At 43.3% G+C, this 27,745-nt stretch overlaps 1 protein-coding gene across 1 annotated transcript in view; it reads right to left on the bottom strand.

Annotated features, from left to right (window-relative positions):
• MYO10 (myosin X) overlaps window positions 1-27,745 on the bottom strand; it is a 522,066-nt gene that overhangs the window by 11,409 nt on the left and 482,912 nt on the right. Inside the window, exons 29-36 of the mRNA XM_033935250.1 lie at window positions 26,127-26,220; window positions 21,464-21,519; window positions 15,009-15,151; window positions 14,439-14,633; window positions 12,453-12,610; window positions 9,462-9,585; window positions 6,277-6,574; window positions 1,870-2,077 (exon numbers count right to left, since the gene is read on the bottom strand). Of these exons, the coding sequence (XP_033791141.1) occupies window positions 1,870-2,077; window positions 6,277-6,574; window positions 9,462-9,585; window positions 12,453-12,610; window positions 14,439-14,633; window positions 15,009-15,151; window positions 21,464-21,519; window positions 26,127-26,220 (1,276 nt within the window). The remainder of the gene's footprint in view (window positions 1-1,869; window positions 2,078-6,276; window positions 6,575-9,461; window positions 9,586-12,452; window positions 12,611-14,438; window positions 14,634-15,008; window positions 15,152-21,463; window positions 21,520-26,126; window positions 26,221-27,745) is intronic.

The following is a 27,745-nucleotide window of genomic DNA, read 5'->3' on the forward strand; positions in this document are numbered from 1 at the left end:
AAAATGTGGCCCTACAAAGGATTTGAGTTTGAGACCACTGTTTTAGAACATTTTGATGTTATAGCCCTCTTAAACATAGAAACTGTTCCAAAATAGAGTTTGACAAGCCATGTATGTCTCACTCATTAGAGCTAAGCAAGATTAGCTGCATTTACTGGTTCAATGGCAGTGATTTGCTGCCACATGGAAACTTGGAACCAATTCCAGTGCCCAAGCACACTGGGCACGTTATAAAGGCAGCATTCACAGCTCTGGTAGATGAGCTATCATTCAATGACACCACCAATCCATTAGGTTCAAAGTGGATACAGAGGAGACCGAGATCTGTGGCTACAGACCTAGGATAGTTTTTGTAATGAGTGAAGGGAAAGAAGTGTTAAAAAAACATAAAAGTTGTTGCAAAGGAAGGCGCTCGGTGCTAGAGAGAGTGAGGTGATACCAAAACTGATTTTTGTTTTTGCAAAGAACAGTCTAGCTCTCTATGTGTAAAAAAAAAAAAAAATCTTTGATGTTTACAGTTTAGTGTGAAATTGTCCATTACTCGTCCAGATATGGAAAAACTGTGGGCAGCACATTGGTCCCAGATTTCTTACAAATGAAGCAAGCAAAATTTAAAACTTTTGTGAGAAAAACCCCTTTAATTCAATAACCATTCATAAAAATAAGTAAATTCTGTTGAGAACAGTTTATATTTCCTTTGCTTCACTTCTAACTATAAAAGAATGATATTTTGGGCTTTCTTGTTCAGACTACAGTGTTTAGTGTGTCACACACAAACATGGTCTGTCAGGTATATCACAACAAAAGAAAGGTTGAAAACCACCGAGGCTCCGGTGCACAAAAGGTTTCCGTGTCAGTAAGGCTCATCAAAACAGTCTTAACTTAGAAACATAGAAACATAGAAGATGACGGCAGAAAAGGGCCACAGCCCATCAAGTCTGCCCACCCCAACAACCCTACCCCCTTGAATTTACCCCCCTAGAGATCCCACATGTGTATCCCATTTCCTTTTAAAATCCTTCACGCTGCTGGCCTGAATCACCTGAGGTGGAAGTTCATTCCAACGATCGACCACCCTTTCGGTGAAGAAGAACTTCCTGGTGTCCTGGCATGGAAACCCTCCTGCTGTTGCTCAAAAGGGTTCTCCATGGCTGCTACTGATCCTTGTAGCAGCCACCAAAAACCCTATGCAAATGCATCACAAGAAACTCATTAGTATTTAAATGAGCTCTCCTTGCAATGCACAAATGGGAATGCCCCCTAGAATTGAATAATTCATTTATTTATTCAATTTTCTATACCAAGGCAGCTCAAAATGGTTTACATGAATTTATTGAGGTACTCAAGCATTTTCCCTCTCTGTCCCGGCGGGCTCCCAATCTATCTAACGTACCTGGGGAAATGGGGGGGATTAAGTGACTTGCCCAGGGTCACAAGGAGCAGCATGGGCTTGAGCCCACCACCTCAGGGTACTGAGGATGTAGCTTTAACCACTGCGTCACAAACTTCCAGCAGCTCCTGCTGTGCGTGTGTTGTGTGCTCTTTGAGACCCTGGGCAAATCACTTAATCCTCCATTGCTCCGTTAGATTGTGAGCCCACCGGGACAGATAAGGAAAATGTTTGCGTACCTGATTGTAAACCGCTTATATAACCTTGATAGGTGGTATATAAATACCTAATATAATAAAAAAATTAATTCCCCCCAGGGTTACCCAATACAATGAGAGCCTGAACCGTCACCCACTATTCTCCTCTCAGTGCTTTAAAAGGTTAGTAGGTAAGTATGAGGTGACCAATATTTTGTGTGAAGTGAGGCATGAATGGCTGGGTGCTGTGCAACAGTGGAGGTAGGTGTATTGCCTTCCTACCTCTCCAGCTGTGGTATGAGAGTTGATTGTGATCTTGCAGGAGCCCCCACCATGGCAAAAGACCGTGGAGGTCATCTCTTCTCTCTTGATGAGTGCTTCTATTTCATCCCTGGATGGCACAAACTCTCGACACTTGGTTTTCTTAAGAGATTCATAAGTGAAGATAGCATATTTCTCCATCTCTGTTCCTGGAACCTGCTCCCGTATCCTGGCAAACAAAACATTAACCTCAGTCACTTATGTGGCTCACAGAGAAAAACTGATTAACCTTCAAGCTTTTTAGCAAACCTCTCCCCCCCTCAAATCTCCACAGTCAGTTGTGTTTCATTTTCTTCTTCCAAGCTCCTTGCAAACTAACCTGAATTGATTCTAGTTATGAAGCAAAGAAATTCCAGAGAGATTCTCAAGAAATCTAAATAAATTCAAGCAATTTTTCTGAGAGCATCCTACGGCAACTTCTGGATGTGAAAACTGTAAAGTAGAGAATGACACAGTGGCTGTTACCCGCAGCTAGCCACGGGTAACTCGCCGAAATGGTGAGGGGGGAAGTGCTCACTGTGGGCACGGGGACAAGGCCATCCACTGCCCCGTGGAGCGGTCTCCAATCACGCGCGGCCCCTTCCCTCCTTCCTACCTACCGAATTTATCTCCCTCCCTCCTCCTTACCTTCACGGCAAATATAACTTGCTGAAACCGGCTGAGCCTGCCTGCAGTCGCGTGTGTGTGGGTGGAAGCTTCTCCTCTGAGAAGCTTCCTCACTTCTGAACTTCCTCACAGTTGAAGGATTAACAGAATATTATATGGATTTTTATCTCATGGATTGGTTGGATTGTGACTTTTTTGTATTTTTGATTTTTGTTTGGGGATTTTTGAATGGTGGGGAACACTGAACACTGAGCACTTGATTGGACTTGAAGCAGAAGCCGGGGCTCCTTAACAGCAAAGCACACCAGCTGAGATAAGTACTCCTCTACTTATATACTTATATAAATTTACAGCTTCAGTTTTAGCTTTTTGAAATCTTTAAAAGTTATAGTAGTAGGAAGGGAGGAGTGCCATGATGGATTTAAGACACAACTGGTAAAGTCCCGTGCTCTTCATGCCTTGAAGTTCTGAATGGCTTTCACTGAGCACTATCATTGAATATTTATACTCTTAATATGTTATGTAATGTAATGTAATGTAATTTATTTCTTATATACCGCTAAACTCCGTTAGGATTCTAAGCGGTTTACAGAAAAATAGACAATAGTGTGCATTAAAATTATAAGTAAAATAGGTACTTAGAAATATATTTTATTACATTAGATTTTCTTTTTTGTAGAAGGTGTTAACTAGAACAGAAAATTTATATTTATATATTTATAATTCCCAAGAATATTGAGTGTGGTAATTTTTAGTCACCCATATCCTTTTATGCCTCTCGTAAGGAGATGTGCATCTAGTTTGCTTTTGAATCCTAGGACGGTCGATTCCACAATAACCTCCTCTCTGGGAGAGCATTCCAGGTGTTCACCACTCTCTGCGTGAAGCAGAACTTCCTGATATTTGTCCTGAACTTGTCCCCCCTTAGCTTCATTCCGTGTCCTCTTGTCCATTTCAAATTGGACAATGTAAATAATTTTTTCTGCTCTATTTTGTCGATTCCTTTCAGTATTTTGAAGGTCTCGATCATATCCCCTCGCAGTCTCCTTTTCTCAAGGGAGAACAATCCCAGTTTCTTAAGTCGATCCTCCAAAAGAGGTGTAAATGTGTTTGTGTACTTTATGAATGTACTTGTGGATAAAATACTCAGGTATGCTGCAACTCCACCACTGTCCAGCTCAAACTATGTCTATGGGAATACTTAGATTCAGTGCATATATAAGGGCATGCTGTCTTGCTGAGGCACGTACTTATGTATATAAACTACGGGGTAATTTTACTGAAAATTCCTCCTGCCCCTCCCCCAGAAGGTAATGCAGGCTTTCCACACCAAAGAGCCTTTTAAAAAATTATCCCTCCATAGGAGCAATGAAAAAAAATCAGATCTCAGAGCAAATGATGCATGGCTGCCAATACTCTCCAACCCCAGGTCATATGTGCTCAACTTGAGGGGATTAAAAACCCTGTCTCCATCCACTTGACTATGGCACAGGGGGAATGCTTGAATAAGATAAAAGGACGTGGATTTGATATACCACCCTTTCAGAGAGGTTTGCATTTATTATGCATAGGTACAAAAAAATCTTAATTTGTGAGCCCACTAGGGAAAGAGAAATTACCTGTATTAGAGAATGACACAGGGAAAAAATCTGTCCCCGTCACTGCCCCATCCCTGGCCCATCGTCCCCTTCACCGCCCCGTCACCGCCATTCCCTTCACCGCCCCGTCACTGTCACTGCCATCCCATTCACCACCCCGTCACCATCCCCGCAGCATCCATATAAGCCCCGTCACCGCCATTCCCTTCACCGCCCCGTCACTGCCATTCCCTTCACTGCCCCGTCAATGTCACTGCCATCTCATTCACCGCCCCGTCACCATCCCCGCAGCATCCATATAAGTACTGCAATATTTAGCTTATTCCTTCCTTATAAATCAAAGTTTTGGCTGCTGAAGTAGAGGAAGAGATGTTCAGCTGGCAGGGCTTTGTTTATAAATTTTTATCAACACAACTAATATACTACTTTATCCTAAAGCAAAAAGAAAATAAATAAATAGAAATTTTTTTCTACCTTTGTAGTCTGGCTTCTGCTTTCCTCATCTTCTCATTCAATTCCTTCCATCCACTGTGTGTCTTCTCTCTGCATCTTCCATTTGCTCTGTTACAGTGCCTCTCCCTTCACCCCCCCAATTGGTCTGAAACCCCATCTTCTTCCCTCCGCTCCCCCATAATCTGGCATCTGTCTTCTTCCCTTCCAGCGTCTTCTCCCCACTCTGTCTTCCACATTTCCCTTCAGGGTCTGTTCCTCTCCACCCTCCTTCAATGTCTGTTCTATTCCTTTCCACCACCACCCTTCCCTCCCTCCTTCACCATCTGTTCCTTTCTACCACCCTTCAGCTCCTCTCACGCGGCCTATCTATCAATCTACCTACCTCCCTCCCTCTTACTTTCATGGCACGTTACAATGTAATTTGTGCAAGCCTGCGAGCTCGGTCCCCAAACAATCTCACTTCTGTGTTCCTATTTTCCCCATTTCTAATATCTCCCCTATGTATCTGGCATTGCCCCTCCTATTGTGTCCATATACCATCCCCATGGCATGTATGTCCCTTTTATGTCTCTGTCCCTATGTCCCCATGCACATAATTTCCCCTCTGTTTCTGTTACCTTCCTGTGTCCAGATTTCCCCTCTCTTCCTCTTCCACACCAATGTGTCTCTTCTCTTCAATCCCATCTAGCTTCTTTCCCTCTTTCTTCAGCCCCCCTTCTGGCTCACCTGCCTGTACTCCACTTTCTTTCCTGGTGTGGGTTTCTTTCTCTCCCTCTTCATCCCCTTGGCCCAGAATCTCTTTCCCTTTCACTCCCTCCTTCCTAGTGTGAGCCGGGAAGATTGTGCGGTCCAGCAGCCCCCTTTCGCCGGATTGCAGCGTTCTGTCAGCTCCCTCCCTCCACCTCACCTTAGATGCCGAGTTTGCCGGCTCTCTTTTTTTGCCCAGCCGCATGTGCGGCTGCTCAGTTGTTCAATCTTCTCCTCTGACGCAACCGGAAACAGGAAGTTGCAGCAGAGGAGAAGATTGAACAATTCGAGCAGCCGCGCGTGTGCAGCTTTTTGAAAGCGTGCGGCTGGGTGAAAAAGAAAGCCGGCAAACTCTGCATCTAAGGTGAGGTGGAGGGAGGGAGATGGCGGAACGCTGCGATTGGGCGGGTGGGGGCTGCTGAACCGTGCAATCCTTGATTGCCTCACTGCGGAGACAAGACCATTCACCGCTCCACGGGGCGATGAATGGCCTTGTCCCCGTCCCTGCAGCGACCACTAATTTTTCTTTCCCTGTTTCGGCTGGTTACCTGCGGCTACTCGCAGCTAGCCGCGGGTAACAACCACCTTGTCATTCTCTAACCCCTATATAATAAACGTAAACTGCTTTGGCTGTACGACAGAAAGGCAGAATATCAAACACATGACCAGTGAAACCATCTGAAATTCTAACTGCTCCCAAGGACCTCCCTTACATTTAACTCATTTCTACCAGATTCCCTTCTCAGTTGTTTCTTCGTTAAGAAACTCAAGGTAAATTCATTGTGAGCAGGCCAAGGATGCAAGCTTCCAGAAGAATCATCTGGGAGAGCCACAATATCGTTTTTTTTAAATCACCAGTAAACAGTTCCAATAAAACTCTGGTGAAACCCTTCAAGGCAGAAACACCAATTTCACCTTTCCCCATTGACAATCCCCTAAGCAAACCATACCATCTTCCTGTTACCTTTTCAGATGAAACTTGAGGTACTTCAGGATGCTGCGGCTGGGCAGGTAAGTGCAGCTCATGCAGCTCAGTATCTGCCAATAGTAGAGGTTCCCCATGCTGCCAGGGTTGGGCGACTTGTTCGTCTGCTTGATCAGCTGACAGTAGAGTTCGTCTCGCAGCGGTCGCAGGTCATGGCCCGTCTGCAGGATGCCCTGAATTATAGGAACGGGGTCAGACAAGCACTCCAGCTGCTGTAGGGAATTGAAAATCTTGATGGCTTCATCCTGAAGAGTCGTATAGCCTTTATCTTTTAGCACTACAATAGATTCAAAATAAATACAATTACTTATGCATGCTATGAAGAATGAAGGCTTTACAAAGATTGTATAGTAAAATGACTGAATCCCAGCTGTGAGAAGAGAATTAGGGAGTCTTGCAGAAGTGTCAATTTTTTTAGGCCCCCTTTCAAAAAAAAAAAAAAAAAAAACAACAAAAAACAAACCCCAGGAGATTTTACATATTTTGTTCAAGTTTATTATTAGGATTTTACATACTGCCTATCAAGGTTATCTAAGCGGTTTTTACAGTCAGGTACTCAAGCATTTTCCCTATCTGTCCCGGTGGGCTCACAATCTAACGTACCTGGGGCTATGGAGGATTGAGTGACTTGCCCAGGGTCACAAGGAGCAGCGCGGGGTTTGAACCCACAACCCCAGGGTGCTGGGGCTCCAACCACTGTGCCACACACTCCTCCACATTCTCTTCCCCTGAGAATCTCATCTATTTGCACTGCTCTGGCTTTAGCAAGGATATTCTCCACATGTTCCAGCCCTGCAGTTATTATAGAGCAGCAATGGGTCAGGGACCAAGATACTGAAGCGCAGCCACCAGAAAAACCCAAACCTCAGTCAGAATTCTTGAACTTCAGGAAAAAGAGAATTGTATCTGTTTAAGGTATTTGTGGATGACAGCATCATGCCAGATTTCTATAGGGCAGTGTTCTTCAATGCAAGGCTTGGGACGCAATGGCGGCCCCCAGAGACCTCTGGGGTAGTCCCTATTGAGTTTCTAGGGTTTTTTTCCTGCTATTCTGCTATCCTGCGCTCCCGAGAGAGGTGGTGGAGAGTAAAACTGTGACTGAGTTCAAAGAAGCGTGGGATGAACACAGAAGATTTAAAATCAGAAAATAATATTAAAGATTGAACTAGGCCAGTTACTGGGCAGACTTGCACGGTCTGCGTCTGTGCATGGCCGTTTGGAGGAGGATGGGCAGGGGAGGGCTTCAATGGCTAGGAGGGTGTAGATGGGCTGGAGTAAGTCTTAACAGAGATTTCGGCAGTTGGAACCCAAGCACAGTACCGGGTAAAGCTTTGGATTCTCGCCCAGAAATAGCTAAGAAGAAAAAAAAAAAAAAAAATTTAAATTGAATCAGGTTGGGCAGACTGGATGGACCATTCGGGTCTTTATCTGCCGTCATCTACTATGTTACTATGTTACTGTCTCCCAGGCTCAGGACAGAAAGGGGAAAGTGGATGAGAGAAGAACTGCATGCTTGAAGTTAAGGCATTTCTCAATAGACAGAAAATGTATTTGGAAATGCACATCTTCTTGAGGATACCCCCCTCCCCCCCAATGAAGTTTGAAGGTGGGCTAGTGGGGCTTTTTATTTTATTGTTTTTTTATATATTGATACTGTGTCTTGTTTGCTGAAATTACGTATGTTTAATTTTTTGTAACCTGCATAGAATGGTTGTATAGTGAGGACTAGACATTTTAAAATAAATAAAAATTGTTGACAAATATTTGTTATATCACACAGTAAAGTACAGTCAATTTAATATCCAATTTGCAAGTTCTTCTGGAATTAATCCAGCTACCTCTCCTCCCTTGTAACCAAAAAAAAAAAACCAACCAATACTGTTGTAACTTCACTGGAAATGTCCAGTTAGCTCTTTTGTAATCCGCCTTGAACTGCAAGGTATAGGCGGAATAGAAGTCCCTAATGTAATGTAACATATTGCTCAGCAGCGTCGTAGCTCCACATGGCAAGATATTTGGTGGCTCTGCTACAGCTCATTAGAACCCAAAGTGCAACTACTCTAGGGATTTCCCCTATTCACATAAGAGGATAAAAACTACAGTGTATCATAGAAACATAGAAAAAGACGGCAGATAAGGGCCGCGGCCCATCTAGTCTGCCCACCCTAATAACCCTCCCCTATTTAACTCTGTGCAGAGATCCCACGTGACGATCCCATTTCTTCTTAAAATCAGGCACCCTGCTTGCCTCGATCACCAGTCTATTCCAGCGATCAAACACTCTTTCGGTGAAAAAGTATTTCCTGGTGTCGCCATGCAATTTCCCCCCCCTGATTTTCCATGGATGTCCTCTTGTCGCCGTCGGACCCCTGAAGAAGAAGATATCTTCTTCTACCTCGATGCGGCCCATGAGGTATTTGAACGTCTCGATCATGTCTCCCCTCTCTCTGCGTTCCTCGAGTGAGTATAGCCGTAATTTGTCCAGCCGTTCCTCGTACGGGAGATCCTTGAGTCCCGAGACCATCCGGGTGGCCATTCGCTGGACCGACTCAAGCCTCAGTACATCCTTGCGATAATGAGGCCTCCAGAATTGCACGCAATATTCCAGATGGGGCCTCACCATAGATCTATACAACGGCATAATGACTTCAGGCTTACGGCTGACGAAACTCCTACGTATACATCCTATGATCTGCCTAGCCTTAGATGAAGCCCACTCCACTAGATTGGCAGTCTTCATGTCTTCACTGATGATCACCCCTAGGTCCCGTTCTGCAACCGTCCTTGCTAGGATCTCGCCATTTAGGGTGTAAGTCTCGCATGGATTTTGACTGCCAAGGTGCATGACTTTGCATTTCTTGGCATTAAAACTCAGTTGCCAGGTCTTTGACCATTGCTCCAATAGGAGTAGGTCGTGTTTCATATTGTCCGTTGTGCTCTTGCTTGTTATATTACACAGTTTGGCGTCATCGGCGAATAACGTTATCAGGCTGATAGTACAGGATACTGCTCTAAACTTCTTCTTTAGCTGGTTTATTTAGGAGAAGGTGGTCTGAGAAAATAGCTAAGCCTCAACTTGGCTACATATTTTATTCTCCATAAGAAAACAGTGCATAATTTATTTCCTTTTCTGAGTTAGACTAAACACTGGGTGGAACACTTACGGTTCAAATTGATGTCCCCATAGGGCAGAGGCAGAAGTGGTGAATGCAAAGGATGATGGGTGTAACGTAAAATGGGGTTCCGCTTGTAAATCTGCTCCACAACCTCAGAGTTCAGGCAGTTCTCCTACAAGAAAATCATCATCCATTTTTGAAAAAAAACCACACACATAGGATCATAGCAGCAATGTTTATGTTCTTATGGAATCCTGCCTAAAATGGGATCCATGTCTTCCCATCGGTGGTAAAGGTCAGTTTGACACCAAGCATTTGCCGGTAGGCATAATATGTTATGGTACTGAAGAAGTATGCCTTTCACCTTATCCTGCCAGAATTCCTCACACATGGGCAGCTGAATAGGGAAAGACCAATGAGGCCAGGATCAAACCACACAAAATTAACATCTCTGGAATTTTTTGTGAGAGAGAGGGTGGAGGAAGGTGTGCTTGCTCTTCTCACCCCCCCCCACCTCATCAAAGGTGTTCTATTATCCTTGTTTCATGTAAACTGCTCCCCATACAGCTGCTGCTAGCATTAGTTTAGCCACGGTTCCATCAGGCAGCCTCGGGGACCTTTGTAGGTCAGACCGCCTCCGACGAAAGAGGAAGTTGCATCATTGGAGGTGGGCCGGCCTAGCAAACGCTCCGAGGCTGCCTGATGGAACTGTGGCTAAATTAATGCTAGCGGCAGCTGAGTGGGGAAGTCAAAAGCATGCAGTGAGCTGCTGCTAGGGAGAGGAGAGGTACTGCTGGACATGGGGAAAAGCCGGAGGAAGGGGTAATGTTAGACATAGGGAGAGGTTGAGGTAATGCTTGATAAGGGGGAGGGAAAGGGAAGGGAGAAGACGTGCAGCTGGACCTGCAGAAGAGGAGGGGAAGAGAAAGGTGTTGCTGGATTTGAAAGGGAGGGAAAGGAAAGGTGCTGCATGCTGGAGGGGAGGGTGAGATGGTGCATGGGAAGAGAGCATATTCGTTGTGAGTGGGATTGGGGAGAGAGAAGGAAGGAAAATTGTTGCAGGATGAGTGAGAGTGATGAGAGAGAGGGCATGGGGAGAGAATATGTTGTGAGTGGGGTTGGGGAGAGATGGACTGGGGTGGGAAGGAGGGATGTCACACTTGAGGGAAGGGGCAAGGAGAAAAAGCATGCAGGAGTCAGAAAGTGTCGGGACTCATGGAGAGGGAGACAGAGAGGGAGAGATGGATGGGGAGGGCAGAAAGGAAGTAAGGAGAAATGTCACACTCAGGGGGAGAGGGCAGAGAGTAAAAAGTTGGACTCATGGAGGGAGAGAGAAAGAGATGTTGGTTGGGGGATGGAATTAGGACTGGAGGAGAGGAAGCATGTAGGAGGCAGAGAGAAAGATATGTTGAACAGGTGGAAAGGAGGGAGAAATATTTGATGTGGCAGTAGAGGGAGTGGGAGAAATGCACTCTGGATCTCTCTCTCTCTTTCCCCACTCCTTTTGCAGCAAGAGAGGGAATGAGAGGATAGTGAGAGAGAGAGAAAGAGAGAGAGAGAGGGAGACATGTTGTCAATGGGGGTGGAGGGGAGAGGAAGAAAAGTTGGACTCATGGAGGGACAGAGAATCATGACATCATACTTAAATTAGCATTTCAGCCTCATCTAGTTCAAAGTTTCTTAACTTCTTCAAGCCAAGTACCCTTAAGTCTAACAAATATCAACCGAGTACCCCCCACCCAAGCTCTGCCCCTGACTCCACCCCATAATAATAATACTAATTGTAATGAAATGATAAAATCGTCGGCTCAGCAGTAGCTCTCCTCTCCCTAGTGGCAGCCCACTGTGTGCTTTTAACTTCCCCACACAGCTGCTGCTAGTGTTAGTTTAGCCACAATTCCACCCGGCTGCCTGATGGAATCACTGGCTAAACTAACGCTAGCAGCAGCTGTGTGGGGAACTGAAAAGAACATAGTGAGCTGCTGGTCCAGGGATGAGGGGGGAGATGAGGAAGGCGGGAGATACGCAACGGCAGAAGAAGTTGGGACTGACACATACAGTGCCGGCACCACGTACCCCCTGACAATGGCGCATGTACCCCCTGGGGTATACGTACCGGGTGTTGAGAACCTCTGATCTAACTGATATCACCAAGGCATCTAAAGAACTACAGATGGAATTGAGCTCTCAGTAGATGATATTTTAAAGCCACTGTTTGATGCAAAGAAAGATCTAACTGAAATATGGAAAAATGCAGTAGAATACCCACGCCTTCAGCAAAATGCCCGAAAAATGCTTTCTTGCTTTTCAACTTCTTCTTGCTTCAAACCTACATTCTCCTACATAACCCAAATCATGATGCCCTTAAGGTCACAAATGACAGATACCCATCTAGAGGATCAACTGAAACTTCAGACCTCCATGCTGCAACCAAACATTCAAATGGATTCCAACAAAAAAGCAGGCACAAAGTATTAAAAGGTTAGTTAACCTTAAAATTAACAAGTAGTTTTCATTTTTTGAAATTATTAAGTACATGGTAGTCAGAGTTTCACAAAATAATGTACATTTTTAAGTATATCTAATTTAAGTTTCTTGAATGCGGCCTTATTTGATTACAGCTAAATTAATGCAGCCTTTCAACATGAAAAGTTTCTCCACCACTGATTTATACTGTTGTCATTATTTCTGCCTCTGACTTACCCTTCATGCTGAAGGTCGTCATTCAAGGGAGAAACCTCTACAATAAATCATCAGTAGAAATGATGGTATTTCTACATAGCTCCAGTTTAAACCCCACCCATGCCTTTATGTGAAAATTTCCGCCTTCTCCTACACCCTCTTACTCAAAAACTGCAAAAATTATAAAATTCAATGTTCACCCTCTCCACCTTTCACATAAGCTTTGGTTCCTTTACCTGCTCCCAAACGATACATAGAGACCCACAAACTGCACCTCAACACCAAGGCTAATAAACAAGTTCTAGAATGCAAGTGCTATTCTCCTACCCTACCATCCACACAAGATGATCCTTGTACCTTAATGTCTTGGATAAGCTGCTGGGTTGGAGTGTCAATTGGGGCTTTCGTGTCTATCACATTCTGGATGGCACTGGACCATCTAGTAGCCTCATTGAGCAATTTTGTGTAGAGGCGGTAACAGTGTTTTCGGCCATACACAGTAACGTTCCAGTAACCTGGAAGAAGAGAGAAGACATATCATTACTACCACCGTGCAGCATATTCAGCCACTGAAAGTAAAGTTCTATGAGAGAAGTCTCTCTTATGAAAACTCAACTGTGCTCTATTTATGACAAAAGGCTGAGGATCTAGGTTATCTTATGCACTCTAATACGGAAGGATTTTTTTTTCCTCAAGTAAATGAGGAAGAGGAAGGGGAGGCGATAAAAGTTACCCCCTCCCCCATCATCAACATATTGTATAGTTTTTTAATGTTAGCCTAAAGGCAAGAAACAGAGAAAATGATATCAGATAAAAGCTATGTGGCCCATCCAGTCTACCCATCTATGCCTTCTGTCTCTTACTCTCCCTTTGAGATCATGTTTTCAGAGACCACTAACAGCTTATACATGGTTGAGTCACATTATTATAACCACTGCCTGCCTCTGACATCAGGGATGCACAGCCAGTGAATGAATGTATGTGTTGCGTGCAGACGTCATGGGTATATAAAGTGGGATGTCATCAAGTTGTCAATATAGCAACCCTGGCTGTCATGTGGAAAAAGTGCAATTTATCAGACATTGAAAAAGGCATGATCGTCAGCTGTCGGGCCAAGGGAGGCATCATTTCAGAAATGACGGAGTTGGTGAACTATTTACTGGTTGCAGTGGCTAATGTGTACTGTGAGTGGACGAATGGAACCTTTTCAACCACCCGACATGGTAACTGCGGGGCAGCAAGAGCAATTTGATGCAAGAGGTGAATGTCAGCTGTGCTGATTGACACACTACTATCGAGCAACTCACCGTCCAAACGAACCAAGGGGCTTCCAGCTGTGTGTCCAAACCCATTGTGCATGAACCCTGTTGTGAATGGGGCTCCAGAGTAGATGGCTGATGACTGTACCCATGCTCACGAGGGTTCATTGCAAAAAACAGCTGCAATTTGCACAGGAATACTGACATTAGATTTGCATCGACTGAGAGGGTTGGTTGCTTTCTCTGATGAGTCACATTTTGAGCACCATTGAAAACATGGACATTGGCGTGTCAGGCATGAAACTGCCGAGAACAAACATCCAACAACCATTGTTGGACATACACAAGCTGGTGGCAGCAGCATTATGGTCTGGGGAATGTTTACTTGGTATGGTCTAGGTCTCTCGATACTTCTGGAAGATACTCTCAATTGATATGGGTATCTCTCCATTTTTGCCAATCAAGTACACCCGTACATGTTGATGGTCTTCCTTATGGCCAATGGGATCTTTCAACAGGACAATGCAACATGTTATACCGCCAGAATTGTTCACAAGTGGTTCGTGGAGCGTGACTAAGACTTCTACCTACTTCCCTGGCCTCAAATTCCCCAGACCGGAACCCAATCAAGCTCATTTGGGGCAACTTGAATCAACATTTTCGATGACTGGATCCACCACCATGCACCCGTAAGCAATTGTTGGATGCACTACAATCTGCATGGCTGAACATACCTCTAGCAACTATCCAGCATCTTACTGAGTCACTCCCAAGGCATCCGGCTGCCACCCGCACTGTCAGAGGCAGTTATTCTGGAAATTAGCAGGTGGTCATAATAATGTGACTCGATCGTGTACCTCAGATCTCAGTCAAAAGGCTAAGAAAAGTAATATTAACTTTAACTATGTCTTTAAGTTTATACCATTGGTTCCCCATCAGTCTACCTTGTATAAAACACACCAAACTAAACTCAGCAGGTGCAGCTTTGAAGTGAATTAGTGGTCATTAACACAGTTTCTTTGAGGTTTCAGCAGACAATTGACATGCACCTAATGTAAAAAGGATGGCAATGATTTTCTCTTACCCGTTTCCTTGAAGATTTTCTCATCAGGCTGCACCACTGAGCACAGGCTATTAAGGACCAGGGTACCCAATTTTAGGGCACTCTTCTCTGAAGTCTTGTAGTAATCTAAGGAATTATGCGTAAGGACAAACCAACGCTTCTTGAGTTTTAGGGAGGACATCTTGGGGCTATTTTTCACCTCCTTATGTAGCCACCCTTTAAAATAAGATGGAAGCAGCGTGAGCATAAAAATTTTTCCCCCTGACCAAGACACCATCAGAGGGATCCGGGTGAAGTCAAAGAACCAAACTGTTGCTTGCATCTACAATAATGCCAATGTACAAAACAGCCTGCGTTATTTATTTTCAATATGTACAACAGAATCTACGCATATCCAATACTAGTCTTTTTAAATACAAATCTCCTATTGCCCAACTGATGCTCTATATTTGATTTTGATGCAATAAAGTGAATCTTTATCCAGTTTTGGAGGCATTTTTTTCACCTTTTGGTGTTATTGTTTGTGGCTCTATAGAGAAACACATGAAGTTTATTTTCGATTTGTTTTTGGGTTTTTTCCTTTTCACTCACCACGAACAATGAACTCCTGTCCTTCTACCCTGGTGTCTCCTTTGGACCGCTGCAGCAGTGTGATCCAATGATGCATCTCCTCTGGTGTGTCAGCGTTACAGTGAAGAACACGGTTAGCTGTGATGATCACAAATGAATTTGGTCTGTGGAGAGGGAGAAAAAGAAGATTCAAATATATATATATCAAAAGAAAGGCATGGAAAAAACTGTACAGTAAACACAGGCAATGTTTGCACAACAGCAGATGTCTCCCTTCCCTATGCTTTAGCATGGTAGGCAGGCCCGAAGCCGACGTGTCTTCCCTGCCCTAACATTGTTTGTTTTCAATATGTGGATGAACACTGCACCAATTATTTTGAACTTCAGACACTTGAGTTTTCACTGCTCACTTCCTGGCAGTTTGGAATGTATGCATTTAAATCATGATGAGCAAGTAATAACTGTTTGAACAGCAACAAGCAGCCTGCATCTCCTCACGCTTGGAAGGGGTCTTGGATGTCCTGTGTATAAAGATGTGTTGTTGTTAATATTAATATTATTAACATTATATCTGCATACACCCGGTGGGAGTGCATTGCTGCCATTAAAAATGAATATTCTTCAAAGGTTGTTATTTCTGTTTCAAACATTGCCTTTAGAAGTCCCAAGAGGGTATTAATGAATGTCCAGAGAGCATTTATTAAATTTATATAGGGAGGGAAATCTCTCAGACTGTCAAAGACTGATGTGGCAGCGTACAGAGTGGGTGGGGGCAGAGCTGTCCCGAATCTGCTTTGGTATTATTGGGCAGCCCAAGTACATCAGTTATTGAATTGGGAACTGTACCTGGATAAACCATGAGTAAGATTGGAACAGAACCATTTTCCTTTTATTTGCAATGAAGCATTTACTCTGGCTTTTAAGCTTGGGGGAGGGGGGGTTTAAAAGGAGGGTTTATAATAGAAAATTGTGCCCTTGCCTTAATCAAAATTTCTAATGTCTCAGAGAAAGTGACATGGGGACAAATCTGTCCCCATCCCCATGGAATTTCAATATCCCTGTTCTGTCCCTGTGAGTTCCGAGTTCACCAAGTATAACTATAGGACTCGATAGGAAAGATTTGGGTAAGGAACTAAAGGGGAATGGAAATGAGTGTTTTTGGAGGTGTATAAAGCCTCTATCTGTGTTTTGACTAAAGAAAACGTAGGATTTTTACAGGTGTATAATACCAACGAGCAACATTGAAAGTGATATACTCTTAACAGTGTTTCAAAGGTTTATTGGAGATGTCTATGGGAATGTGGAACTTTAAAAAAAAATCAAATTTGGTGGCTTTGTGATTGCATACAAGCCAAGTGTCTTGTTATATGAAAAAGGCTTCAAATGGCAGATCAGATATAAGCGTACGTGTTTGGTAGAAGCTAAATATAAAATTGTGGCTAAATGGAAGCAAAACAGCAGCCCCAGTGTATAAAGTTGGGTGCAACTGACTGATCGGCACCAGGGTAAATCTGATACAGAGATAAGGAGGAATGGACTCATCTAAAGATAATTATTGCAGCTGGGAAAGGGGAGGGAATTAGAGGGATTTGAATATAGATAATTGCTAAAAGAACAATGGTGGATGCAATTTTTCTAAGTATCAGTCTAATAAATAATCAGAGTGCCCTCGGAATGGGCCCCAAAGTGATGGACTTAGTCAAGAACTGGTTGAGTGAAAGGCGACAGAGGGTAGTGGTCAATGGAGATTGTTCTAAGGAAAGGGAAGTTACCAGTGGTGTGCCTCAAGACTCGGTTCTTGGGCTTGTTCTTTTATCCTTTTTTTTAAAAACATTTTTGAAAGCAATATTGCTGAAGGGCTTTCAGATAAGATTTGCCTCTTTGTGAATGATACCAAAATCTGCAATAGAGTAGATACCCCGGATGGTGTAAATAACATGAGGAAGGACCTAGCAAAGCTTGAAAAATGGTATGAAATTTGGCAGCTAAGATTTAATGCTAAGATATGCAAGGTCAAGCATTTGGGCTGTAAAAGCCTGAGGGAAGGTACAGTTTAGGGAGTAAAGGAACTTTTGTGCATGGAAAGAGAACTTGGACGTGATAATATGTGTTGATCTAAAGGTGGCCAAACAGGTTGAAAAGGCGATGGCGAAAGCTAGAAGGATGGTAGGGTACATAGGGAGAAGTATGGTCAGTAGGAAAAAGGTGGTATTGATGCCCCTGTATAATACTCTGCTGAAACCTCATTTAAACTCCCTTTTACAAAATTGTGAAAGCGGTTTTTAGCACCGGCTGGCATTCTCATATGTGGGTGATGTAATTCACGGAGCCCAGTATGGACAATGCTAAAAGTGTACTGTCACTTTAAACTTGTTAAGAAGCTTCAAGACTTGTTAAGTGCCTTCCCACCTGACGTTGGCTCATGGTTCCTCAGTTTTGTAAGCAAGCTAAGAAGCCAACCAGGGGAGGTAGGAGGACTGTGAAAATATCTGCCTGCTATCCACAGATAACACCTGTTATGGTAAGTAATTCTGCTTTATCCTAGGACCAGCAGGCAGCATATTTTCACATGTGGGACTCCCTAGCTTACTGAACGAGATGGTGGGAAAGTTGGCCATTAGGAAGGAAATAAATTTTGCAAAGCTGCTTGGCCGAAACAACCATCTCATCTAGAATAGGATTCTAGACAGTAGTGAGATGTAAAGGTGTGAATTGAAGACCATGTAGACCACGTGGAACACAAAAAAGTCACCGATGCTGCCATAACTCAGACTTTGTATGCTGTAACATATCCCTTGAGCTGCAGCCCAACCTGAGCATAGCAGAAGGAAATGCAGGCTGCTAACCATGTGGCAATAGTTCGCTTGTTATAGGCAGACCCAACCTGTTAGGGTCAAAGGAGATGAACAGCTGAAGTGAAGACATATGTGGCTTAGTCCTTTGTAAATAGTAAGCCAAGGCACACTTACAGTCCAATGTATGAAGAACAGTTTTTTCAGGGTGAGAATGAGGCTTTGGAAAGACGACAGAAGTACAATGGATTGATTGAAATCAAATTCTGTGACTATTTTGGGGAGGAATTTAAGGATGAGTTTGAGAACCACCTTGTCATGATGAAACACTGTAAAAGGTGGGTCAGAAACAAGTGTATGAAGTTCACTCATTCAACAAGCAGAAGTGACAGAGATCAAAAAGACCACTTTCCAAGTGAGCAACTTAAGATGAGTAGATACCAATGGTTCAAATGGTGGCTTCATCAGACTGGTGAGAACCATATTGAGATCCCAGATAACTGGAGGTGGCTTTTTGTGGAGGTTTTGAGTTGAAGAGTCCTTTCATAAACTGGGAAACAAGTGGATGAGTGGCCAGAGGTTTATTGTTGAAAGAAGCATAATAAGCATTAACAGCACTGAGGTGATCTCTAACCAAAGTGGTTTTAAGTCCAGAGTTGGATAATTAGAGAAAATAGTCCAATATTGACGGTATAGAAGATGTAGAAGGATCTACGTGATGGAGATTACACCACAAAGTGAAGAATGTCCATTTGAGTTGATAGCATTGATGAGTAGAAGGTTTTCTGGAAGCAGCTATAATGGCTTGTATTGGGTCATAAAAATGAAAATCTGCTTAAGTCAGGTCGAGAAGTACCAAGCTGTTAGGTGCAGAGATTGCAGATTGGGATGTAAAAGAGATCCTTGACTCTGAATGAGTAGAGATGGAAAGATCTGCAATGGAATTGGATCCTTGACACTTAGTTGAATTAGAAGGGAAAACCAGGGCCACCGAGGAGCTATTAGGATCATGGTGGCTGACTCTTTTGAATTTGACAAACATCTTCAGAACTAGAGGGATTGGAGGAAATTCATACATGAACTTGTGTGACCAATCCAGAAGGAAAGCATCCACCTCCAGACAATGAGGAGAGTACTATCTGGAGCAGAATTGAAGCAACTTGTGGTTGTGGGGAGACGCAAACAGGTCTGAGAAGTCCCCCCTAGTGAGAAAATGTGGCGCAAGACCTTCGAGTGTGGTCGAAGAAATCTGCTGAGATTGTTGGCTAGAGCATTCTGTTCCCTTGTACATATATGGCTTTGAGAAATATGTTTTGAGGAATTGCCCAGTTCCAAATGTGCTCGTCTTCTTAACACAAAAGAAGAAAGCCTGTTTCTCAATGCTTGTTGATGTAATACATGGCACTTGATTATTTGTATAAACAAGGAGGACTTGATTTGTGAGACAATCTTGAAACGTTTTCATACATGGACACGTCCGTCATGAGTATTTTGTGATGTAGAGGAATGTGAAACAGCATTCCCCTGGAGAGGTTTGTCAGATTCAACCACCACTGGAAAGATTGATGAAGAGGCGAGGTGACTCTTGATTCGTTGAAATAAAGAATCCGTGGCCTGAGACCACTGAGATGCTAGGCTCCACTGAGCTGACCTGAGATGAAGTAGGGTGAAGGGGATTACATTAACTGTGGACACCATGTGACCCATGAGATGTATTATTTCTCTTGCAGAGATATTTTATAAAGGGGATACATGTCTTTGTTGGGGTAGGAAAGTCCAGAGAAGAGTGGTATTGAGCACAGATTCTATGAACTCCAACACTTGAGAGGGTTGAAGATGAGACTTTGGAAAGTTGATTTGAACCCTAGAAGTTGGAGAAAAGTATGATCACTTGAGTTGCTGAATATGCCTCTTGAGGTGATGCAGTCTTTATCAATCAATTTTCCAGATATGGAAATACTTGAAACCCATGAGTCCTGAGGGTTGCTGCTACCATCACCAGGCACTTTGTGAACACTCTTGGAGATGAATCAAGGGTGAATGACAGAACTTTGTACTGAAGTGCTGATGATCTACACGAAAATGAAGAAACTTTCTGTGATCTGGGTGTATGGATATGTGTGTGTAGGCCTCTTCGAGGTCTACAAAGCACAGCCAATCGTTTTCTTCTAGAAGTGGGTATAAGGTTCCCAAGGATAACATGCAAAACTTTTCTTTGACTAAATATTTGTTGAGGACTCGGAGGTCAAGAATGGGACGAAGACCTCCTGTCTTCTTTGGAATTAGGAAATACCTGAAGTAGAACCCCTGATTTTTCTGGGAAGGGGGTACTACTTCTATGGCATTTAGTGGAAGCAGAGCTTCGATTTCCTGAAGAAGGGATGTCTCTTGGAGGGTTATTTGGCAGAATCGTGATGAAATGACGAGAGTAACCCTCCTGAATAACTTTGAGGACTCAGTTGTTTGTGGTAATGAGAGACCAGCATTGATAATATAAAAGAAGTTGGGTTGGGGAGGTGGCTGAGATGGGGGCATTGCGGCTACGCTGTCTAGAAGCAAATCAAAAAGCTTTATTCTGAGAAGCAGAAGTCTGAATTTTTTGAGGCTTTTGTGATTTCTGCCTCTTCTGTGGTGGGGGTTTCATAGAGGATGAGGTTGTTAGATAATGCCTCTTGTAGGAAGAGGAAGTAGATCTCTTGAGAAGATTTAGATGGCTGAGTCTTAGTCTTGGATTCAGTTAAGGTGTTCTAGCTTTGTTCATGCCAGGTAAGTCTTTGGATAGCATCCTCCACCTTGTCCCCAAAGAGTTCTTCACCAAGACAAGGAATGTTTGCTAAACGATCCTGAATGTTAATGTCCATGTCAGAGACTCGCAGCCATGCCAGTCATCTCATAGCAACAGACATAGCTGATGCTCTGGGTATCACATCAAAGGCATCAAAAGCTGTTTGTGCTATAAACTTTCTGGTTTGTAGGAGGCTATGAGTAGTCTCCTGGAATTCTGAAAGTCAGTCAGATGGAATGTATCGTTGAAAATCAGTGAATTTCTTAATGAATTGTTTAAGGTAAAACAACATATAAAAGTTATAACTGAGAACTCTATTAGCTAGCATGGAATTTTGGAAAAGGCAACACCCAAACTTGTCCATAGCGAAGCAGCAGCATATACTCTGGTGCTGGAAGATTTTTTTAAGAGTAGATTCCACCAGTAAAGACTGATGTGACAGTTGCGGCTTATCAAAGCTGGGACGAAATTGTATTCTATATGAAGAGTCTATCTTCCTTGGAGTTATAGGAAGAGTGTGAGGAGTCTTGAACCCACCTATTTGAAATTTAGAACTCTTTTGAAGACATTCCTTTTTTAGAAAGCTTTTTCTATTAAGTTAGATGATTCTGGCATCTTGAGGGTTTATTAATGAGACTAACCACAACAGAATGAGTGAGTGTGTGTTCCATTTTTTTCTTTTTGTTTTTTTTCATTCTGTGCTATCCCTTGCCATTTTTTTTTTTTAATGGAGTTCCTTTCTATTGTAATTGTAATTTTGTAAACTGTTCTGCTTTTGCCTAAGGAAGGGTGGTATATTAAATAAAATTAAACCATAAACCATTCTATGTTCAGACTTCCTGAAATTGATAACCCCTTTCAAATCACTTTCTGAAATCAAGAATTAAATTTCAGCTTACCTGTCTGGATTGTCAGAAGCGCAAACAGAATCGATGAGACCTACATCCAGTGTGCCCTGTGTCATAAGAAGAGAGGAGATGAACGGGAGGCCATTAAAATAATTTAGCACAGATGCATTTGCTCAAATTATACTGTGCTTCAAAACATACTATCAGACAGCACTACAAACATTACCTGCCAATGGGTCTATAACAGCGGCCTCAAACTCAAAAAACTCAAACCCACTTACTCGACAAATTTATCTGATCTTTCAACTCTGGCTCAACACCTACCTCATCTTACACGTTCCTTCCTCTATCCTATATCGCTCCATAACTTAACTGTCTTCTATCCCTTCCCAAATCTAACTGATGTTACCTTGCTGCCCTTACAGCACCTCTTGTACACTGTCTTGAACTGAAAAGGTATGACGTGATATAAATAAAGCTATTATTATTATTATACACAGCTGAAAGCAGTGCAACATGCAGAAAGTGAAAAACTATCAAGTATCAACTGCAAGAGACAAGATTTTGGACCAAATATTTTGAGGCCCTCGGTATTACAAAGAACAAGTGTTTGAGCCTGTTACATTAATGGGTGCTAGTGTAGATGTCTGTCTTTCTTTCTCTCTCTCTCTCCTTTTCCGCTGTCTATCTTTCTTTTTCTGTCTCTCTCTCTCCATGTCTGCTTTCTACACTCAGGCCTAACAATTGTCCCTTTCTATTCCCTCCTTCCTATGTCCTTATTGCCTCCAGTGCCTCTTTCCCATGTCCTTAGTGTCCCCAGTGCCCCTTCCTATGTCCCCCCTCACTGCCTTCCAGCCTTTGACCCACCCCACTCCCCAGAAGCTAGCCAGCCTCCCTCCCTCCCTACCTGCTGCGCTAAAGCCAGCCTGCCTCCCTCCAGCCCCGAAGCCTGCCCCCCCTACTACCTACCGTCTGGCCTACCGCCGCTTCAACCCCCCCCCCGGTCTGTCACCACTGCCGCATGCCGCAACTAAAGCAAAGGGAAAAGGGTCCGCCGTACACAAACCGCTGCAGGCTCCAGCTGAACACGTCAAATACTGTCACGGAGCTACAGATCATAGAGGCAGGGATCACGAAGTTGTAAGTGCGCATGCATGCTTAGAGTTTTATTATGATAGATGATTCTTTATGGAAAACTTGTGCCTTAAGTGTCCAAAAGCTGCATCCGCAACCACCTTCAGCTCTCACCTCCTCCAGCACAAGCTGCACTGCCTCCAATGGTTACCTTACGTTGTGGAACATTGCCCGCCTCACTGCAAGCGCTTTCCTGCATCTGTACACAACTGTCCTCTCCACTCCACCTTACAATCGCGTACAGACGCAGGAAAGCGCTTGCGTGAGGTTACAGCAGTGAGGTGGGCAAAGTTCCAGAACGCAACCGCCTGATACTTAAGGCACCGAGATTTTCATTAAAAAATCATTCTTTATAATACCGAGGGCCTCAAAATAGTACCTGGCGGGCCACATGTGGCCCATGGGCTACAAGTTTGAGACCACTGGTGTACAACTTCAGAACCCTCATTGGTCAGTGGGGCTAGCAAGCATTACAAAATAGATTGTCCTTTGATGTAAGATTTTTATTAAAAGGAAAAATATTCTACAAACTGAATTTCAGTAATATTTAAAATACTTGAAGCTGAAGAAAGAAATCTCATGTCTTATGTTTAAACACCTTCATGTGTGCTTGACAGGAAACGTTAGTTATCTCATCTATTTTTTTCAAAGAAGCTTTAATAATTTTGGAAGGACAAACCTCCCAACACTGAAGTTAAGTGAAACTCTAACCATCAGCCTCTGTGATACAGTTACTGTGGCACAGGACAGGTATTGTAAGTTTGGATTAAATTGAATTTGTTGGAAAAATTGAAACATGGACAGTAAAATCCGCATCCAGGTTTTCAGTAAACACTGGAAGATTTTATAAAAATGATTTTTAGGAGGTAGCCATCCTGTTCCTCAGTCCCCAGGATTATCCCTAGCCACAAAATCTCCAGACCTGTATCTGTGATGGCTACTAACTCCTCTCCACAGTCAAGCTAGAAGAAACTCAGGCAAGGATCCTATAAATTAAGGGCTGCAGAAGGGGATCAGGTGACTGTGTTCTCTCACATTTGTTCCTTTCCTCTAGCAGTTATATACAGTGGAACCTTGGTTTACGAGCATAATTCGTTCCAGAAGCATGCTCGTAAACCAAATTGCTCATATATCAAAGCAAGTTTCCCCATAGGAAGTAAGGGAAACTGCTTTGATTGGTTCCACCTCCTCCCCCCCGAGGCTACCAGCGCTGCTCCATTCTTCCCCCCCCTTTGAGGAATCTGACAATGTTCCAACCCCCCCCCCCGCGATCCGGCATCCCCCCCGCTTGCGTTGCCCCTCTCCACTGCGATCCTACTTTCCCCCTCCCCCCGAGCAGTCAATGACACCCTTTACCCGACTTGGCACCAGTGCCGGTCCCCGAAGATCCTCCCTCTTCTGGCGCGGCTGGGCGGTGCGTCGGAGATCCTCCTTCTTCTGGTCTGGGCTGGGCTGGACTGGCTTTGAGCATTTGCGCATGCTCAAAGCCTTCTGGTTTCGCTCTCAATCTCGGAGAGAGCGAGACCAGAAGGCTTTGAGCATGCGCAAATGCTCAAAGCCAGTCCAGCCCAGAAGAAGGAGGATCTCCGACGCACCGCCCAGCCCAGGCCGCGCCAGAAGAGGGAGGATCTTCGGGCACTGGTGCTAAGTCGGGTAAAGGGTGTCATTGACTGCTCGGGGGGGGGGGGCAACGCAAGCGGGGGGGATGCCGGATCGCAGGGGGGGGGAGGAGGGGGGCGCTCGTACAGCGAGGCAAGCTCGGTTTACGAGGCACCAAGTTTGCGAATGTTTTGCTCGTCTTGCAAAACACTCGCAAACTGGTGCACTCGTAAACCGAGGTACCACTGTATTTTGAACCTTAACGATCCTCATCAAAGAGGCACAAGCAGCTGGCTCAGCTGCAGCAAAGTTATTTTCCATTTCTTGATGTGGATGTTGTATGTTAACATTTGAATTAAATAATCTAGTTTCTCTTCTGACATTAAACTGTTGTAATAGTCATTTGAGCTCTCTTCCTCTCTCACTCACCCACTCAGCCCCATTAAGCACGAGAGGATGAAGTTTCCTTCTTAAAGTGACTCTTACTTTCAGTTGAAGATGGTATTTCTCTATGGTATGGTAATAATCTTTGCTTTCCACAACTGCAGCTATTTTACTCTCTTTTTCCTCTAATAAAGTTTCCTATTACAGACTATATTTTCACTTAGCTATCTCTTTGAGTGAAAAGGAACGAGAACATGCTGGCCTAATATCCCGTTTACACTTTAGGATCCATGTTTTCTTCCCCCCTCACTAGACTGTATGGCCCACTGAACGGCTAATTCCTTTTCTCTGTGTCTGTAAAGTGCTATATACAGCTTGTGGCCCAATACAGATATTTAATAGTAGTGGTCCTAACCCTACTAACTTGTAAAGCACAAAAATCTGTTTGTCATTCCCTCTGTAGTTCCCTACCCTCTCTACCTCATCATTCCCTCTGTAATTCCATAAGTAAACAACATACATAGTGAGTCACCTTTTATCCTGTATGTCTGCCATAATTAGATTGTAAGCTCTTTCGAGTAGGGGCTGTCTTGCGTGTTTAATGTACAGTGCTGCGTGTATCTGGTAGCGCTACTGAAATAATATATAGTAGTAGTGGTGGTAGTATTCCTCCATGCAGCCTTCTGGTGGATAGCCAGACAGCTTCTCCTGATTGTAATGTCGCACTTATAGCCACCAGGGTGCACTGCTTATTAAAGCAGCCCACATAATCTCCATGTTGCTCTCCTCTTGCATGACCCAAGGACATTCAAACAACCCCCAAAGCTCTTCCATGTGGGAGCCAGAGCTGTCATTAGAGAAAAAAAGCTAACACCCTTGAAAAAGGTGGGGGAGAGGAGAATCACCTTCCAATTATGGTGCTGGCCTGAAGGGACTTGTGTAATTAAAATGAAGTTTGATTCCTCACACTTTCCCTCAGCCTGTCAACCCAACCCTACATTCTTCTCTTGTATGCTTGTTCCAATGCACTCTCTCCCTCCCATTTTCACTTCCCCAGCATGCAACTGCACCGAGTCTCAACTCCCATCTGTTTCTTCCATCAGTCAGCTGCCATTATCCTACCCCCATTCCTTCTCCTTCCAAGCTGGCTCTCTCCACAGTTTAATCCCCCCTAGCAACCCTTGTGTCGGCAGGGGCTTAGTACTGGTGCTGCCTCTGGAACAGCAGTCATGTTTTCTTCCAGCACTGCTGATCTTCAGAGATCATACCATGCAGTGCTCAAACCAGCTCTAGTCACAAACTTGCAAGAATGGTGCAGGGGTTTACAGCTCAAATTCACTCAGAGCAGCATAGTACTGCGGGGAAAAAATGTTTGAGTCAGCATGAGTTGCAATCTCCAGCGAATATGTATTAGGAAGAGTAAGGGAGGTTAATAGAAGCCAGCACTGGCTTATAGGCCTTATAATGAAGAACACTGCCCAATGAGTTAAAAAGCCTCGAGTCATTCCCTGATTCAGCACTCCTGCATGACATGCACTGTTAGCCAGTGGCTTGGGGGTTCATGATTTTTCTCTAAGGAAAACCAAAGCCCACTTACCACAGCATTATGTGGGTTTGCCTGCTCATCGTTCATCTCCCGAATCTCCTGCTCCGTGGACACATGAACCTGGCTCATCACACTGAACCACTGGCTGAAACAAGAAAAATAAAAGTCATTTGCTGCCTTTCTACTGAAAATGAACAAAGAAGCCTCTTTGCCAAAAGGAGTTGTTCTCCATATTTTACATTTTTCTTGAACAAATTTAAGGGAGGCTATTCTATACTTGCAAGAAAACAACCATTTTTGGGCTCAATATTTAAAAAAGTTGAGCTTTTAAAAATTAGACTCCTAAGTTAGGTGCCTAGAAGATGGATGGAATGCTGTGGCAGAGAACTGTGATATCCAGATCAGAGTATTCACAGCTCCCCCATTATTGTTATAAAATACTCTGCCAGACATGCAGCTTTTTGTAAAAATACATGTACAGTATATTTTCCAGTAGTCTTATAGGTATTTGCTAGCACATACAGCAAGAGGAGCAATTTCACAATCTACATGTGCAGAGAGAATGGCATTGCTCAGTATCTTTCTTATTTAGATGCAGGCAGTTAAAAATAGAAGTGGCAATTATTGTTACCTCTACAGGTATGTACTGACAACTATACACATACAAAGATTCATTTCAGACAGCTATATTTGAGGGTCATTTCATAATGCACACTATTTTTTTAAAAATTCTTTATTCATTTTAAAAATTACATCAAGTACATCAACATTGATATTTACATTTTAACACGGATATATCACTTGAAATTTTACAATTAATCTTAACAAATTAAATTTACCCCCTTCCCTCCCATCCTTCATATATTTCATAAAAACATTTCCAATAATAAATCTCCCCTCCCCATTTCCATTTGTACTAATCAGGGAAGAAAAATACATACTCATTCTTTACAATAATCTGATAATGGCCACACATCCTGAAATTTATTAAAGTTCCCTTTTTGAATGGATAATGTTCTTTCTATTTTATAAATATAGCATACTGAATTCCACCAAAAACTAAAGTTCAATCTATTCCAACTTTTCCAATTAAGTGTTATTTGCTGTATGGCAACTCCTGTCAAAATGAGCAATAATTTATTATTTGTAGAGGATATTTGACTCTTAGCTCTCATTTCCATGCCAAATAATATTGTATCATAGGATAATGCCACATGATTTTCTAATAAACAATTTATTTGACTCCAAATTGATTTCCAAAATTCCATAATAAATGGACAATATAATAATAAATGCTCTAAAGTCCCTGCTTCAAGATGACAAATGCCAACATCTATCAGATTTAGAGCTATCTAATTTTTTTTAAACAACAGGGGTCCAGAATGCTCTATGCAGCAGGAAAACCATGTTTGTCTCATAGATGCAGACATTGTACATCTTCATCCTCCAAGACCAAATACGTGGCCATTGAGAAGCAGAAATCTGATGCTTAATCTCAATGCTCCAAATGTCTGAAGACCTGTCTTTGGTTTTTTTTATTCATGAATCCAGATATTAATTTGTACCACTGCCCAGCCTGGTGTCCCAGGAAGTCCGTCTGAAAGCATAAGAACTCTAAACTATATTGATTATTAAGATTTTTCCATTCAGGGAACCCTGCCTGAAAGCAC

Source organism: Geotrypetes seraphini, chromosome 2 (genome assembly GCF_902459505.1).
Source record: "Geotrypetes seraphini chromosome 2, aGeoSer1.1, whole genome shotgun sequence".
In the NCBI taxonomy this organism is placed as follows: Eukaryota; Metazoa; Chordata; class Amphibia; order Gymnophiona; family Dermophiidae; genus Geotrypetes; species Geotrypetes seraphini.